The 19,103-nt window shown below is 39.7% G+C and overlaps 1 protein-coding gene across 3 annotated transcripts in view; it reads right to left on the bottom strand.

Moving 5' to 3' along the window:
- SIDT1 (SID1 transmembrane family member 1) overlaps nt 1-19,103 on the bottom strand; it is an 86,222-nt gene that overhangs the window by 13,218 nt on the left and 53,901 nt on the right. For all 3 annotated transcript variants that reach the window (XM_033087509.1, XM_033087518.1, XM_033087525.1), the window contains 7 exons: nt 11,940-12,011; nt 10,432-10,577; nt 9,607-9,680; nt 8,552-8,618; nt 2,256-2,329; nt 1,153-1,276; nt 835-952 (listed from right to left, as the gene is read on the bottom strand). In XM_033087509.1, the coding sequence (XP_032943400.1) occupies nt 835-952; nt 1,153-1,276; nt 2,256-2,329; nt 8,552-8,618; nt 9,607-9,680; nt 10,432-10,577; nt 11,940-12,011 (675 nt within the window). The remainder of the gene's footprint in view (nt 1-834; nt 953-1,152; nt 1,277-2,255; nt 2,330-8,551; nt 8,619-9,606; nt 9,681-10,431; nt 10,578-11,939; nt 12,012-19,103) is intronic.

Below are 19,103 nucleotides of genomic sequence, written 5' to 3'. Positions count from 1 at the left end.
TTCTGGTTAGGTCTTATTTTCTTAATACTCTGAAGAGAAACTTGTCAGTTTTTGGTGAAAGGGAAGATGTATGTCTTCCATGGTAGGTGACCCCCAAATTCTACTTTTACGTATCCCAGGGAACATTCCCAGAAACAATCCCTAGGCATGTTTACTGTGGCATGTTCCCAGAAAGTTTACTGTGTTTCTGGGAAACACAGTAAATAAAGGCTGTTAGAAGCCAGCTTGCTGTGTCCTCGGACATTGTGCGTTGGAGATAGGATGCCAGGACCTGCTGTAGCTCTATTTGCCACCATGAGTTCACTGGTCACCTGAAGATAAAAGCAACATGTAGGCTGGACATAACCAAAGGGATGTGAGAAGTGGAGCAAGAGCCACCAGATAAACCAACCACAAGCCCTTTCCACCTCTGGAGTTTCAGTTGGTGAGCTGATAAATGTTGTTATTCTTTAATCCAATTCAAATTGGCTTTTCTATTACTTTCATCCCAAAGCAGTCTAACTGATAAATTAGGCCAAGTCACAACGAGGAACCTTTCCAGACGTTTGTTGTTGAATTCCATCCGACTGCCTAATGCTTAGCCCACAGCCCACCTGCAGATTTAGCCATAGATCATCGTCCAGTGTTGAGAGTTTTCTAGTCTAAAAGGTGGTCAGAGAGGAAAAATGGTACAGTATGTGGAAACCATGCCCTGTGGTAAAGTGCCCTCAGATCACATCAGGTGATGTAAAATATCATTTATTTCTTGCAAGTGTGACTTTGACATTTTTGGGAGGGTCCCAAGATAAGACTCCTATAACTCAAATCTGTGTAGTTGATATAAATTCTAATTACCAAATTGGAAGTTGGAGTAATTAGGACAGACGTGGTAGCAAGCACTGAGCACTCCTTCCGTCATCAATGCGATGCCCATAGCATAGAAGAGACCAAAGTGCTTGGGAATCCCATACTCCTGAAAAAAAGTAAAAAGCATGTTCAACAGAAAGACACCCGTGAGTGACAGCCACAGGATCTGGACGCCCAAGCTTCTGGCCTCAAGTATCATAACCTATCATCACACCATCAAGCCAAATGTCCCTTCCCTTTGCGGATCCTGTTTGGAAACATAACCCTTCCTAGCTCCCACTTCCGATTTACCCACCCTCTTCTTACCATGGCAAAGATGTCCTTGGCTTCCAGGGCTCTTCGGTGGAGAATGTCCCGGCGCAAGACTATCAGCAGGAAGAGGAAGCCCAGGAGCACGTGGCCGAGGTTACTGAGAATGTTGTTGAAGGCACTAAAGGGAGGAGAGAGAAACCATGAGAGAGTCAGGCAATCAAAGAGATTCGGAGAATGAATACACGAATTAGCATTCCATGTTTTCCACGGCTAATGTTTTCGTAAGATTTCAGGACTGGAAAATCATTTGAGATCATCTCTAAGCATCATTTTAGGATGCTTAGTCTCCTAAATGTGTCCATTTCCTTTCAAGTGGGTCCACTCCGCTTCCCTAACACCTTCCCAATCCTCTCTGGTCCCAATGGCACTGGCATGGAATGAATCCTGGGAGAGAAAGCTGCTCCAAAGATGGGCAGTTTGGCCAAGTGTTTCAGCTCTACTGTGAGAGGGAATTCTCATAGATGGACCCACGTCATATGTCAATACTCAGCTCTGTAACTGTGAATTTCAGGATAAGTGTCAGCTAGTCATAGCCACTGGCTTTAATTCTGGAAACTGAGGGTTGCTCAGGTCTGGAACAAGAAGCCAGGCTCCCAACTCCCAGACAAGTGCTCTTTCCACTTCATGTTCTGGTGGCTACAGCATGTCCTCGGAGGCAGCAAGTGTGTAGGGTTCACGTTCCTGTATCACTTAGAGCGGAGGGACCTTCAGCTAGTCCTTACTGTATCAGCCTAGCAGCTTCCTCTACAAAGGGGGGTGATAATAATACTATCTTTCTCATGAGATTGTTTAATGGATTGAATGTACTAGCAGCTCATGCCCACGGTTATATAAGTGTCATCACAGCTAGACACCTGATGACTTAAAAAACATCTCTGTCCCCCTGCTCAGCAGATTATTCTTACAAATATTTCCTGAGGCCTCATGCAGGAATGAGAGAAGCACAGCTGGTCTCAACTTCTTGATTTCATTCCTCTTTATCCTTGACTGGAGTAGTTTTCCACAGATGTTTTCGGTATGTTTAAAAACTGAAATCACAACATTGCACAGAAAGGCACCTCTACATGTCTCATGGGCAACCAGAGAACTGGGCTTACCTTAGGACGCCCAAGGGGTGAGCACAGAGGAAGTTATAGTAGCAGATGTCTTGGTTGCCAGTGACATTTACCACCTGCAAAATCAAAGGAATAGAGGGGATGCAGCTTTTCTTTATCTCCTGAGCGCAGCCTGAAATCACACAAAGCAGACCCTGCTCACAGTGATGACAGCACTCAGCAGGGCTGAGAAGAGACCTGGGTCATTATCTACCTCCTTTCCACAGCACAAGCGCATTTCCTTTCAATGCTGCCATCTTGCTTTCAACTGAAATATTCTGTGTCCCCTCGCCCTCATTAAGTGGTCTCAAGGTGGAATTCAGTTGAGTAAGTTTCTTTTGAGCTCATAATAAAAGGAATATGAAAGGATGCTAACAGTGGGACCTGCCGATTAGGACTGTCATGATATGTTATTATTATCATCCCCCTTTTTAGATGAATGTTGGGAGGATATGGAGCTGTCCCATCTTCTGCGTAGGAATGATAACCACGGGGCAGGTAGACATGAGGACGCGGGTGTTCAGTTTTCCATATTTATCACCATCTATATCATTAAGAACCTTTCCACACCACAGCGCATCTATGTCTTCTTCAAAGGCCCCAGAGTATTCAGAGAATATTGAGATTATAAACGGTGGCTCTCAAACCTCATAAAGTCTTTGTCCTAATCATGTAGTAAGTACAGAATTGGCTAAATATTATTAGATCATTGGCTCTCAGACTTGGTTGTACATTAGAATCATTGGGAATTTAATCACTACTGATGCCTGATTTCACTCTCAGAGGCTGATCTAAATGCTGTGAGGTACAGCTTGGATCCTGGGATTTTTAAAAGTTCCCCAGACAATATTTATTTATTTAAAAAGATTTTTATTAAAAATATAGTCAACACACAATATTATAATAGCTTCAGCTAATGTTATTTAACATTTATAGACCTAAAGAAGTGATCCCATGATAAGTCCAGCAACCATCTGACACTGTACTACGCTATCACAATATTATTGACTATATTCCCTATGTCGTACTGTTTACATCCCCATGACTACTTGTTTTATACCTGGAAATTTGGATCTTTTATTCCCCTTCACCTTTACCCCTCTTTTAATTTTTCAATTACAATTGACATTCAATATTAGTTTATATTAATTTCAGGTGTTCAGACACTTATATAATTTAAGAAGTGATCCCCCTGACTAGTCTAGTACCCGCCTGGCACTACGCATAGTTATTACAATATTATTGACTATATTCCTTATGCTATAACCAACATCCCCATGACTACTTTGTAACAACCAATTTGTACTTCTTAATCCCTTCCCCTTTTTCACCCACACCCCTACTCCACTCCCATCTAGGAACCATCAAAACGTTTTCTGTATCTATGAGTTTGTTTCTGTTCTTTTTTTGTTTATTTTCTTCTTTAGATTCCATTTATAAGTGAAATCACATTGCATCTGTCCTTCTCTGTCAGATACTCCACTCAGCACAGTACCTTCCATTCATGCCACCACAGATGGCAAGAACCCATTTCTTTCCATGGCTGAGTAATATTCTACTGTATATATGTACTACCTCCTCTTTATCCATTCTTCCACGGACGGACACCCGGTCTGCCTCCACACCTTGGCCATTGTAAATAATGCTGCAATGAACATATGGATGCACAGGCCCTCTCGAAGTAGCATTTTAGGTTTCCTCGGATAATTACTTGGAAGTGGGATTACTGGATCATTGTCTCTTGTAGCCTTTGTTTTAAAGTCTATTTTGCCTGGGACAAGTATTGCTTTTTTCCTTTCCATTTTCATGAAATAACCTTTTACATCCCTTTTCTTTCTGTCTGTTTGTGTCTTTCAATCTGAAGTGAGTCTCTTGTAGGCAGCACATATAAGGGTTTTGTTTTCTTATTCATTCAGCCCTCCTATGTCTTTTGAGAAGAGCATTTAATCCATTTACATGGAAAGTAATTATTGATAGATATGTAGCTATTGCCATTTTATTATTCATAATTGGATCTTTTTTTTTTTCCATCTTACAGAAGTACCTATAACACTCCTTGTAATACTGGTTTGGTGATGATGGCCTCCTTTAACGTTTTCTTGTCTGCAAAGCTCTTTATCTGTCCTTCGATTTTAAATGATAGCCTTGCTGGGTACAGTACCCTTCATTGTAGGTCCTTGCTTTTTATCATGTTGAATATTTTATGCCAGTCCCTTATGGCCTGCAAAGTTTCTGTTGAGAAATCAGCTGACCATCTTATGGGGGCTTTCTTATAAGTTACTAGTTGCCTTTCTCTTGCTGCTTTTTGTCTTTAACCTTTGCCATTTTAATTATAATGTGTCTTGGTGTGGGCCTGTTTGGGTTCATCTTGTTTGGGACTCTCTGTGTTTTCTGCTTCCTTATCTTCCAAATCGTTGATTTGATCCTCTGCTTCATCTAGTCTGCTGTTGATCCTTTTGGTGCATTCTTCATTTCAGTTATTGCAGTCTTCACTTCCGACTGTGTGTATGTGTGTGTGTGTGTGTGTGTGTATTTTAAATTAAAGTTTATTGGGGTAACAATTGTTAGTAAAGTTACATAGATTTCAGGTGTACAATTCTGTATTACATCATCTATAAATCCCATTGTGTGTTCACCACCCAGAGTCAGTTCTCCTTCCATCACCACATATTTGATCCCCTTTACCCTCATCTCCCACCCCCCTCCACCCTTACCCTCTGGTAATCACTAAATTATTGTCTGTGTCTATGAGTTTTTGTTTCTCATTTGTTTGTCTTGTTCTTTTGTTGTTTTTGGTTCTTATACCACATATCAGTGAAATCACATGGTTCTCTGCTTTTTCTGTCTGACTTATTTCACTTAGCATTATAATCTCAAGATCCATCCATGTTGTCACAAATGATCCTATTTCATCTTTTCTTACAGCCGAATAGTATTCCATTGTGTATATATACCACAACTTCTTTATCCATTCATCTATCGAAGGACATTTTTGTTTCCATGTCTTGGCCACCGTAAATAAAGCTGCAATGAACATTGGAGCACACGTGTCTTTATGGATAAATGTTTTCAGATTTTTTTGGGTAGATACCCAGGAGAGGGATTGCTGGGTCATAGGGTAATTCTATTCGTAATTTTTTGAGAAACCTCCACACTGCCTTCTATAATGGCTGCACCAGTCTGCATTCCCAACAACAGTGTATGAGGGTTCCTTTTTCTCCACAGCCTCTCCAACACTTATTACTATTTGTCTTATTGATGATAGCCATTCTGACTGGGGTGAGGTGATATCTCATTGTGGTTTTTATTTGCATTTCTCTGATGATTAGTGATGTTGAGCATTTTTTCATATGTCTATTTGCCATTTGTATGTCCTCTTTGGAGAAATGTCTCTTCAGGTCGTCTGCCCATTTTTCAATTGGGTTGTTTGTTTTTTTGTTGTTGAGTTGCATGAGTTCCTTGTATATTTTGGATTTTAGCCCCTTACCGGAGGTACTGTTTGCAAAAATCTTCTCCCATTCAGTTGGTTGCCTCTTTATTTTGTTGATGGTTTCTTTTGCTGTGCAGAAGCTTTTAAGTTTGATATAGTCCCATTCATTTATTTTAGCTTTTACTTCCCTTGCCTTTGGAGTCAAATTCATAACATGCTCTTTGAACCCAAGGTCCATAAGTTTAGTACCTATGCTTCCTTCTATGCCGTTTATTGTTTCAGGTCTTATGCTTAAGTCTTTGATCCATTTTGAATTAATTTTGGTACATGGTGACATATAGCAGTCCAGTTTCATTCTTTTGCACGTGGCTTTCCAATTCTCCCAGCACCATTTATTGAACAGGCTGTCTTTTCTCCATTGTATGCTCTTTGCTTCTTTGTCAAAAATTATCTGTCCATATTTATGTGGTTTTATTTCTGAGTTCTCAATTCTATTCCATTGGTCTACGTGTCTGTTTTTCTGCCAATACCATGCTGTTTTGATTATTGTTGCCCTGTAGTACAAGCTAAAGTCAGGGAGTATGATACTTCCAGCACTGTTCTTTTTTCTTAAGATTGCTTTGGCTATTCGGGGTCTTTTGTGGTTCCAAACAAATCTGATGATTTTTTGTTCTATTTCTTTAAAAAATGCCATTGGGATTTTGATGGGGATTGCCTTAAATCTGTATATTGCTTTGGGTAATATGGCCATTTTAACTATGTTGATTCTTCCAATCCATGAGCACGGAATGTCTTTTCATTTCTTTGTGTCTTTAATTTCTTTTAAAAATGTCTTACAGTTTTCAGCATATAGGTCCTTCACATCCTTGGTTAAGTTTATTCCTAGGTATTTTATTCTTTTTGCTGCAATTGAAAAAGGAATTGCTTTTTTTATTTCTTTTTCTGAGATTTCATTGTTAGTATATAGGAATGCAATGGACTTTTGTAGCCGGCAACTTTACTGTATTCGTTGATTGTTTCTAATAGCTTTTTGGTGGAGTCTTTAGGGTTTTCTATGTATGGCATCATGTCATCTGCAAAGAGTGACAATTTAACTTCTTCATTCCCATTTTGGATGCCTTTTATTTCTTTCTCTTGCCTGATTGCCCTGGTGAGGACTTCCAATACTATGTTGAAAAACAAAGGTTATAGTGGACAGCCCTGTCGTGTTCCTGAAAGTAGAGCAAAGGGCTTCAGTTTTTCACCGTTAATTATGAGATTAGCTGAGGGTTTGTCATATATGGCCTTTATTATGTTAAGGTATTTTCCTTCTATAGCTATTTTATTAACTGTTTTAATCATAAATGGATGTTGTATCTTGTCAAATGCTTTTTCTGCATCAATTGATATAATCATATGGTTTTTGTCCTTTATTTTGTTTGTGTGATGTATCACATTGATGGATTTGTGGATGTTGAACCATCCTTGTGCCCCTGGGATGAAAGTGACTCCAGCATTGGAGGTGTTGGGTAGGGCTCAGTCAGCAGGGTAGAGCAGCAGAGCTCACCAGACCAATCAGAATTAGATTTGGCCTGTAGAGGCGGGCTCAACACAGCAAAGATGGTGCCCGCCTGCAGGCTGCAAGGGAGCAGGACCACACACAGAGGGAAAATGCTGACTGTCCTCTAGCCCTGCCCCAAAGCCACACACTTCAATTCGCCCCCTGCATGCCTCCAATGCTCCCCGAGTCACCATCCCTCCGCTGGAGTCCAGGGTGAGAGCCTGTGAGTGAAAGAGTCTGTGCGTGGGCCGTTTAAGAGGACATTTGGGTTTCCCACAGCCTTCTGTCCCACCCGCATGGTCAGAATCTCCACTGTTTTTCACAGCCAGATGTGGTGGCTCCTCTTCCCGACACCAATACTTTGGGCTGGGGAGGCCGGTGTGAGGTTGGGGTCTCTTGATCCTCCAGGGGAAACCTCCATGGCTGAGATATCCTTTCCTGTTCTCAACTGCTACATGGAGGTTTAGGGCCAGCCCGTTTCGTGTCTTCACTCCTACCAATCTTGATGTGGCGTCTTCTTTATATCCTTAGTTATAAAACTTCTGTTCAGCCAGACTTCAGATGATTCTCCAGGTTGGTTGTTTTATAATTTAGTTGTTACTTTAATGTGTTCATGGAAGGAAGCAGCCACAGTGTTTATTTACTCTGTCATCTTGGATCTCTCCTCCCCAGATGATTTTAATTCATAGTAAAGTATGAAAGCCACTGCATCAGAAATACCTTCAGCCTCATGCTACTCTAAATGGGCTTTCTCATGTAGAATAAATCTTAGAGAACATCACTTAACGGACTTGGAATCTAGGGTTCTACGAAGGAGTGGGGGCATTCTCAAGCTTTCATTATTATTTTTGTTCTTCTTTATTTTAGGTTAAAAATTTTTTTAAATATTTTATTAGTTTTGCGAAGCTGTTTTTACTTTTACAAAAAAAATTTCCCCTTAATGAGAGGGCACAGGCTAAATTAGACATCAGATTTCTTTGTTTAGGTCTGGAACTTCATTTACTCTGTTCGTTATCTCGTGATGATAAAAAGTTCAAACTGGTAAATAACAGACAAAATTGATAGATACCATGACTAAATGAGTGCAAGGTAATAATTTCAGATTGGTAGACAAAATAATACAATTGATCCCAAGTCCCTCTGTGATAAAACAGTTTGGAACTAGATTTAAAGGTCAGTCATAGATGAAACAATAGAGAAGTTCAATTGGAACACAAATGGGAAATTAATCCTTGGACCAATTACAAGTTATGCCTCTCTGTAAGTCACATCAAAGATCTTTCCCTGCAGTATGGGAGCTTGGATTCTGGGGTTTAAGGCAACACTTACTGTCTGGTAGGTGATGACCAGCTGGATCACAGGTAGTGCATAAAACACAGCAATAGTGATGATATTCCTATACAGGTAGAAAGAACCGGAAATAGTTATTTCCAAATTAACAATGGAATCTTTGCTAAATTTTTTTTTAAAAAGAATGGTTCCACCTCATAACTCCCTAGTCAACTTGCAAAAGCAATTAGAAATTTATTATGGGGTTCCTGTTTTACCAGTCATTTGTAAGACAGTGTGAATAATACTTGTTTCTAATTTAACCAAGTTATTAATGATAGCCTATCTCTTAAGGATGTTGTTAGATTAAAAGTGATCAGAGTTTAAGCAATGGGATTTGGCTCACATGAAGGGATGTAATTCTATTAGATGCCTCTTAGTTCCAAAATGAAGGCCCCACTATGAAATTCCATGTGGCCCCATTGTCCCTTGATTTCCTTTAATATCTGTATCCAATTAAACGGAATCCTTCCAGAGAAAAGAATGGGAAGAGCGGTCACAGCATCAACCTGAGGTTTCTGAGGGGAGGAAGGGGTCCCTGACAGGCAGCTCAGCCTCTCAGCTTGAAAGGATGCTGCATCTGTGTGTTTGACCATCGCAGGGCCTATCTATTTGTCATTGGCTGGTGGTATCATCTCCTCTCAAGGTAGTTTCCAGCTACTCTGAGATGCCCTAGGCATCTAGTCCCTGAAATCACTGTTCAAGAGCAAGGCCTGAAGAGGAGAAGAGGAAATGGTTGCAATTTAGCATGTTTCATGGAAGGTAGTGACATTAATGTTATTGTTACATCATCTTTCTGAAGGAGGATTTAGTGTGCTATCTAAACAGATGAGATTCTACTGCTACTCTTATTTTTTCTTTGTATTTATTTAATTTAGGGTTGGTTGCCTTTTGTAGTTTATTTTTGTTCTTCCTATGGAATATGTCATGGATCCTTGAAACACCTATACCATGCCCCATTAAACACTGAAACCCGTGACATAAGTGACTGTGACATACAAAGAAAACTTTAATTTTACTAAAGAGAACTATGGTTCTCCTGGTTATCTACTCACCAAAAATAAATCTTATATTTTTTGCTGATAATTCTCCGGTCCTTTCTGGATAGATCTGACAGGTAAAGGAACATCTGGGAGGCCCAATAAAAAGAGAATGCAAAAGCTGTACTTTTTTTTTTCTTTTTTTTGCATAAGATACAAAAGAGAGATTTACAAATTTCAATTCTACTCCTCACTAGGGATTAAAATTATTTAACAAAACTTGTCTTAATTTTGCTTTTCCCTGGATACCTTAACAAAAATCCTAGTATTTCCCTTGGAATATTAAGAATTGGCTGATGTGGGAAAACTATTGGGAGTTGAATGCTTCTTATATCTCAAGAATTGACTTCCCAGTTTTCAGAGATGTCCACTGTGTGGTTCTTGAATTATAGGATTGAAACCATGCAATTTACCTTCACATCCGTTACTGGATACAACACGGTATAATAAATATATACCAGAAAGAAACGAGCTTTACTTCTCAAGGATGCTATGTACTGAACCAGACATTTTTTCTAGATATACCCCTCCATGAATCTTTTCCTCCATCTGGTTGAATCCCTTCCTCCTTTACTGTCCACAAGCAGCCACTTCAGACCCTGAGAGTATTTTAATGCTTTTCTCTTTCATACTCTCATTTTCTTCCTCCAGAAAGAAGTGCTAGTTAGAGTATTGCTTTTAGTCTGTAGTTATACTTTATCTAAAAAGCCTCTGGGAAATTTGACTTCTCCTGAATGGAAAAAAAAAAAAAAGAAAAGAAAAGAAACTAAAGCATTGTTGAAGTTGTATTCAACTGCGGAACTTTCTGCCCTCTCAGAGAGTATGGCCAGGCAGAGGTACCTTGGTCCGGATGACGTTCTTATCGCTCTCAATGTCTGGCATGGTGTCGAAGTCACTTTCCTCCACGGAGCTGTCTGTGTCGGACTGGCATGGCTGCCCACCGTCAGAGGAGGACATCTGCCTGCCAGGACTGGAGCTTGACTCGTCTGAAACAGAGAACACTCGTCTGCCTTCCAAAGCCAAGAAGAACCCATGGAGTCCATTCTTCACAGCAAAAAGCACCATGCTGACTCATTCTTGAAAATGTTGTGTTGGTAAAAACTAACTCCTTACCCACAACACATGATCTTCCTTTCACTTCCTCCTCAGCAGACTTTTAATTTTCCTCGTCTCCTATTTTTATATTTAAATTGTCTATTTCTAGGGCTGAATACATATTAAGAATATAAAGGCATCTTCTCTGTTAACTATTAGATGCAAAACCAATATGCTATATTTCATGTTTCATATTTTAAAATATGAACATAAATATATAAACATACACATGCACATATGTATAGCATCTACCACATATACGTGTAAGCACACACGTATTCAGCAGCTATGCATGGCTTGTGGATAAATTATTTGTACACAGAAATCCCCCACATGCCACATCTATGATTACATAATGAAAACAACATTCTCAGGAAGAAGAATCCTTGTGTTCCTGCGAATGTTTCCCAGAGCAGATGGGAATTTGTGTAGCTTGATGAGCACATGAGCTGAGCCTACCTTCTGCTTTATTTCTTCTGTTCAGATGGTTAAAAAACAAAAAACAACCCTTTTCTGGCAGAGCCAGAAATAAGAAGCCTGCACTGAGCCCACATGCTTCTCAAAGTCAAAGCATAATGGGGCAGGAATACAGGATTCCCAGTTTCCCTGCACTGACATTTGAAGGTGCACCATTCATAGGCCCGGAAGCATCACGGAAGTGCATGGAAGCATCAAGGCATTCCTACACTAACAAGACGGGGCTAGGAACTCTATTCCTTTCAGGCCACTGAATGAACACGGAGGGTTGCCCTGTGAATGACTGGGTGGCAGTGAGCAGGTTCAGTTATGAAGTTAGCCAGAATGAAAGATTGTTAGGCTTCAGCCATGTTCACCTGCAGCACAGCCTGTCTTCTGATCGCCCTTACTCCACTGAAACCTGAGAATGAAACAACTTGTCAGTTGAGGTGGGGCTCTTTGACTGGAGACTCTGACACATCTTTCATGTCCTCAAGTCAGGCTGGGTATGAAAAAAATCCCCGTGGGGGTCTTGGGAGTTGATGGCAACCATTGTAGGGAATTCTGCTCATGTGTGGCTAGCAGATCCAAGAAACAGAATAATCGAACTGGAGAAAGTTAGCACTGGAAGGAACCTTTCAGATCATCCAACCAATTCATTGTATAAAGGCAGTATAATCTTATGTGATGACTGTGTTGCCCACTCTCACAGTTAGCAGTGACTGGAGGCCCCTTTGTATCCTATTCTCTCAAGAATTAGGAAACACTTCCATGAATGGACTCATTGTAGGAAATACCTATTGCTCCATAATTGCTCCCTTCAGGGGTGCTGGCAGCAATGGGATGAGACACCGCCATATTTCCAGAACCTGTTAAAAAGAAAAAGAAAGAGGCATATAGTTTATGTCCAGTTGCTAAAACAAAAGAACACAACTCTAAGTGGTTTGAATCATCAGGCCACAATACTTTATATTTGATTTTATTTTCACTCTAACATAGGAGTCACCAAACTATGACCTGCAGGCCAAATCTAGCTTGCCACCTGTGTTTTGTATGGTGCTTGAATTGAATGGTTTTTAAATTTTTAAATGGTTGGGGAAAACAATTAAAAGAAGAATAATATTTCACAACAGGTAAAATATTATATGAAATTCAAATTTCAGTATTCATACATAAAGTTCTATCGAAACAGTCACATTCATTTAGGTACATCTGTGGCTGCTTTTGGCTATATTGGCAGAGTTGAGCAGCTGTGACAGAGACTATGTGGCTGCCAAAGCCTAAACTATTTACTATTTGACACGTTAGAGAAAAAAGAAAATTGCTGATTCCCTCCTGACGGTATTGCAGAATCACAAAAACAAAGGAGCATGGGCCCTGAAAAGACTGTGAAGAAGGCCACCACTGAACAGAAACACCATAAATCAACTTATATGATTAAGGGACTCTGTTATTTGGAGGTTTATTTCTCATCGTAGTCAGCAGTTCCCTCCCCACAGGCAGGATAAGCCCTGATAGGAAGGAAATCACTGCACTCCTTGGAGCAATAAATGATGACAACATGAGCTGAGGATGTGGAGGAAGACAGGTTATTTTGAGGGATGTTTAGGAGGTAGAATAGGCGTATTTGTTGTGAAAGGTTTGTCGGCTGTGAGAGAAAAATAGATTAGAAGATAATGTTCCTCAAACTTTTCCAAGGAAGAACTTATAACAGGGAGAGTGAACTCATTCTTCTGAGAGACTGGGGGTGTCATCTGGAGCCACCCCACCACAAGCATCACAGAAAAATATCTCCCAACCTTCTCATTGGTTATTAGGCAAGATGTTATTCCATTGAGTTTATCCATCTGTGAGACTTGAGTGGAGCTGAGCAAAGAACCACAAATGAGCAGATATCCAGGCAGTTTCTCTGACTTAGTACCACTGTATTTCAGGAGTCACACTCATCTTCGGAAATGCCTAAGAGTGTTTCTTCACTGCCTCCTGAGCTTTGCCAAAATTCTGGGATGTAGTCGGGCTGGTGGGAATTTCTTATTGAAATCTTCCTTCTGAGAGATGAGCTTGCTTGTATCACAGTACAAACAAAATGTCTGTGAGTTAACTTATCAGTCTCTTGTACTATTACAGGGAAATATATTTTCAGTGAAAACAAGTAACTGAGAAAATTCTTTAATATCCTCACGGTAAATATATTTCCATTTCTTCATTGAAAATATAGTTCATTATAGTTAACATTAATGCTACAGTGTGTAACACATGTAATAAATCCTAAAGCCTCAAACGATTCGTTGTTTGTCACAGTGAGCCCTCTTCATCCAGCTCTCAAACTTCATTTCCATTGGTGGGCAGTAAAAACATTCAGTTTTGCAAACTAACTTTGCAGGTTTTATCATTTTTTACTCTTTGTGTTTCCATTCATTTCCTCTATAAAAAAATAATTAAATCCCAAGTTGAAAATATTTAGCCAGATGATGAGAGACAAATCTGATGGCCTTGGAGACTCAGTTTTGTTCCTCACGTTGATAGCTTAGCCAAGAGTTGACTCAGCTGGCCAGCAACACAGTGGGCTCATGCAGCTTTCCGGGCAGGCAGGGCTGTTCCCAGGGACCTCAGAATGCAGGCTCCCTGTCATTGTTCCTAGGCTTGGAGATCCCTTGATACATTTCTTATTATTTAAAGAAAGTAGATGTTCCGTGGCCTTTATTGGGTTCATTCATAATAAATATGCAACACCATCTATGCTTGCCATCCAACTTCAAAGCAAAGAAACAGGTTATTTTCAGACTCTTAAGTATGAGAGATTAAATCTTTTGAGCACAATAACAGTGTTAATAGAAGATGTTGTCTACAATTTGACTGACTCTTTTTGACCTAGGACAGATGTTGTCATAGTTACAGCTTACAGTTCTTGCTGTTTCTCTGCTGCTGCTACTATTGACTATAACAAGTACTAATACTATTACCATCACCACTAGTACTACTACTACTACTAATGCTTCTGTTACTATTACTACAACTGCAGTTGCTGCTGCTGCTACTACTAGTACTATCATTATTACTAGCTAATGTTTATTGAAAACCTACCGTGTGTAAGACATTCTTCTGAGTTCTTCATAAGAATCTTAATTTTTCAAGAACTTATGTGGTGGGTACTATTTTTTTTTTGACTCAGTTTTTTTTTTTTTTTTTTTAAAGATTTTATTGGGGAAGGGGAACAGGACTTTATTGGGGAACAGTGTGTACTTCCAGGACTTTTTTCCAAGTCAAGTTGTTGTCCCTTCAATCCTAGCCATGGAGGGTGCAGCTCAGCTCCAGGTCCAGTTTCTGGTGCTAGCTGCTAGTTGCAGGGGGTGCAGCTCACCATTCCCCGCGGGAGTCGAACCGGCAACCTTGTGGTTGAGAGCCCGTGCTCCAACCAACTGAACCATCCAGGAGCTCAGCAGCAGCTCAGCTAAAGGTGCCGTGTTCAATTTTAGTTGCAGTGGGCGGAGCCCACCATCCCTTGCGGGACTCCAGGAATTGAACTGGCAACCTTGTGGTTGAGAGCCCACTGGCTCATGTGGGAATTAAACCGGCAGCCTTTGGAGTTAGGAGCATGGAGCTCTAACCGCCTGAGCCACCGGGCCGGCCCCGACTCAGTTTTTTTTTGACATTCAATATTATTTTTTTATTAATTTCAGGTGTACAGCATAATGGTTAGACATTTATATAATTTAAGAAGTGATCCCCCTAACTAGTACTCACCTGGCACTATTCATAGTTATTACCACATCATTGACTCTATTCTCTATGCTTTACTTTACATCCCCATGACTGTTTTGTAACTACCAATTTGTATTTCTTAATCCTTTCCCCTTTTACACCTACCCTTAATCCCCCTCCTATCTGGCAACCATAAAAATGTTCTCTTTATTGATCAATTTGTTTCTGTTTTGTTTGTTTATTTTGTTCTTTAGATTCCAATATAAGTGAAATCATATGACATTTGTCTTTTGCTGTCCGACTTACTACACTCAGCACAAATATCCTCTAGGTCCATCCATGTTGTCACAGATGGCAAGATTTCATTCTTTTTTATGGCTGAGTAATATTCCATTGTATATATGTACCACTTATTCTTTTTTTTTATTAGTTTCATGTGCACAAAACAAAGTAATATTTAGACCTTATCATTTATATCCCTCACACTGTGTCAACACCCCTCCCCCATCCACTATCCTCTGACATCGCACACAGCCATTACATTTCTACTGTCTCTATTCCTAATGCTGTACACCACTTCTTGTAAGTATATATGTTTTATATGCTTTGTAAGTATATATGTTATATATATATATATATATAAACTTGTAGTTGACATTCATAATTGCTCAGCTTCAGCTTCAGGTGTACAGTACAGTAATCAAGCATCTACATCATCCCTGAGGTAGTCTACCAAATGGGACAAGTGTCCATCGGATACCCTACAAAATCTTTATAACATTATTGATTACATTCCCCAAATTAACTTTCGTAACCCCATGGCCATCTTGTGGTTACTGACTGTTTTCTAATCCCCTCACTTCCCCCCTTACCCCCACCCCCCCTCCCATCTAGCAACCCTCAGTTTTTCCTCTTTGTCTCCAAAACTGTTTCTGATTAGTTCATTCACTTATTCTCTTCTTTAGATTCCACATATAAGTGAGATCATATGGTATTTGTCTTTCTCTGTCTGACTTATTTCACTTAACATAATGTTCTCTAGGTCCATCCATGTTGTTGCAAATGGTAAGATTTCTTTCTTCTTTATGGCTGCGTAATACTCCATTGTATAAATGTACCACAGTTTCTTAAATCCAGTCGTCTACCGATGGGCATTTCGGTTGTTTCCATGTCTTAGCTATTGTGTATAGTGCTGCAATAAACATAGGAGTGCATAAATTTTTTTGAATTAGAGTTTTGGATTTCTCCGGATAGATACCTAGGAGTGGAATTGCTGGATCATAAGGTAGTTCCATTTTCAGATTTTTGAGATGCCTCCATACTGTTTTCCATAGTAGCTGCACCAATCTGCAATTCCACCAACAGTGCACAAGGGTTCCCTTTTCTCCACATCCTTGCCAGCACTTGTTTGTTGATTTATTGATGATAGCCATTTTGACTGGGGTGAGGTGGTATCTCATTGTGGTTTTTATTTGCATTTCTCTGATGGTTAGTGAGGTTGAGCATTTTTTCATATGCCTGTTTGCCATATGTATGTCCTTTTTAGAGAAATGTCTCTTCATGTCCTCTGCCCATTTTTTAATTGGGTTGTTTGTTTTTTTGGAGTTGAGTTGAGTGAGTTTTTTTATAAATTTGTGATATTAACCTCTTATCGGATATGTCATTTGTACCACCTATTCTTCATCCAATCATCCGTTCAGGGACACCCAGGTTGCCTTCATATCTTGGCTATTGTAAATAATGCTGAGCACATGAATGAGCACATCCCCTTGAAGTAGCATTTTGGGTTTCTTTGGATAAATACCCAGAAGTGGGATTACTAAATCCTTCTTTGTCTCTTGTTATAGTCTTTGTTTTAAAGTCTATTTTGTCTGGTAAAAGTATTGATACCCCAGCTTTTTGTTTGTTTTTGTTCGTTTCCATTTTTATGAAATATCTTTTTCCATTCTTTTACTTTCAGTCTGCGTGTGTCTTTCAATCTGAAGTGAGTCTCTTATAGGCAGCATATGTAAGGGTCTTATTCTCTTATGCATTCAGCCCCCTTAGCTTTGGAGTGGAGCATTTAATCCATTTACATTTAAAGTAATTCTTGATAGGTATGTAGTTGTTGCCATTTTATTATTCATATTATTTATTTATTTAGTCCTAAAGAAGTTTCTCTAAGTTTCCTTGTAATACTTGTTTGGTGTTGATAAACTCCTTTAGTTTTGTCTGGTCTGTGAAGATCTTTATCTGTCCCTTGATTCTAAATGATAGCTTTGCTGGGTAGTGTAATCTTGATTGTAGGTCCTTGGTTTTCATCACATTGAATATTTTGTGCCAATCCCTTCTGTCCTGCAAAGTTTCTGTTGAGAAATCAGCTGACAGTCTTATGGGAGTTCCCTTGTGGGTAATTAAGTACTTTTCTCTTGCTGCTTTTAAGATTCTCTCTTTGTCTTTAACCTTTGGCATCTTAATTTTGATGTGTCTTGGTGTGGACCTCTTTGGGTTCATCTTGTTTAGGACTCTCTGTGCTTCCTGGGCTTGTATATCTATTTCCTTTGCCAGGTTAGGGAAGTTTTCTGTCATTATTTCTTCAAACAGGTTTCCAATCCCTTGCTCTCTCTCTTCTCCTTCTAACTTCTGGCTGTGAAAACCCAATCTCTGTTAGTTTTCACAGCCTGAAGTTATGTGGACTTCTTTCCCTGGCACTGGAACCCTGGGCTGGGAAGCCTGGTATGGTGCTGGGACCCCTTGCTCCTTCGGGGGGACCTCTCTGCAGTGGAGATATTCCTCTCGATTTTTAATGGTCACATGAGGGTGGGACCAGCTGGTTCCACATCTCTGCACCTCCTACCAGTCTCAGGGTGGCTTTTTCTGTATGTCCTTAGTTGTAGGGCTTTGGTTCAGCTAGATTTCAGGCAATTCTCAATGATGATTGTTTTGTAGTTTAGTTGTATTTTTGATGCGGTTGTGAGAGAAAGTAAGCATAGCAGTTACCTACTTTGCTGTCTTGACCGGAGCCTGTGATAGGTAGTATTGTTATCACCATTTTAAGGATGACAAAAGGAAGGCCCTGAGAAATTACGTGATTTGCCCAGAATCACTCTGATAATGGATGAGTAGTGGTTCATTGTACTGGGCTCAGTTAAAACTTATCTTCTTAATTGAAAAAAAAAACACCCAAACAAAAACCAACCAACCAAACAAACAAAAAAAAAACAAAGATTTTCCCCTTCAAAATATGAATAACTAGCAGTAGGGATGTTACTTTCAAAAGAGACAAGGAGTCTGAGGCTCATTTGCGTCTCCACTATCAAAAACTCATATTTTAAAGAAGTATCAAACACAACGTTTGCTTTTTAGGTTGGCTCCGGTGCTTGCCAGTGGTTCCTGCTTGGGTCATGCTCATGTCTTCTTCCTGTCTAGTTCATGGTGGGGGTCTCAAAAAAACCACTATATTGGTCTCATCCCTAGGTGATGCAGTCTCAGTCTCATTTCCCTCCGTGTCGTTCACATTTCTTTTCTTTTGCTCCCTATTTTTACCCATTAACCTCTATCCCTTATTTAAGATTTCATTAAAAAATATTAAATGTGTGAATAGTAAGTGAAAAATGACACTAAAATCATAAAACCCAGAATTTTTGGCATTTTGGTGTTACTGGGAAGCCTTGTGATATGGGAAGTAGACGTGTGCAGATGGGAAAATGCTTGAGTTCAGTTGTGGCAGGAGGTTGACACAGTTTGTGAGACCCATTGTATTTGTGTGTGTGTGTGTGTGTATGTGTGTGTGTGTGTCTGTGTGTGAAATCAAAAGAGAAACACACACACACACACAAAACTAAAATCAAAGCAAGCGAGAAAACAAAAACAATAACTGTTTGTTAGGCAACAGCTTCATTAAAAAGAAAAAGCCAGCTGTATAGATCTGTTCAGGTTTGGATGTCTCACTGATTTCTGCACTCTACTCTGGCTCATAACTGAGCATGATCAGGTTTTAATATAGTTGCTAGCCCTATTCATTCTGAGGCAACTGCAACACCAGTGGTTCTGTGATGGATAAAAGCATCAAGATTTTCATATGCAGTACAATTGCCAGCACATAAAAATGTTTTAAATCTGTGTGGAATTGTATAGGCAAAATTTAAATATGAGATTAGCCAACATGGGATAATAGTATTCTGTTAATTTTTTTTATGTCTAAAACTTCTTAGAATGCAAAAACTAAAGCATTTTCTCCCAAACTTCAAGTATGATCAGTGGTCCCAGAAGGCAAGTCA

The sequence above is a fragment of the Rhinolophus ferrumequinum genome, chromosome 2, assembly GCF_004115265.2.
Source record: "Rhinolophus ferrumequinum isolate MPI-CBG mRhiFer1 chromosome 2, mRhiFer1_v1.p, whole genome shotgun sequence".
Taxonomy (NCBI): Eukaryota; Metazoa; Chordata; class Mammalia; order Chiroptera; family Rhinolophidae; genus Rhinolophus; species Rhinolophus ferrumequinum.
Note: the sequence above shows the minus strand (reverse complement) of the source record. Positions and strands in the feature narration are given on the sequence as shown.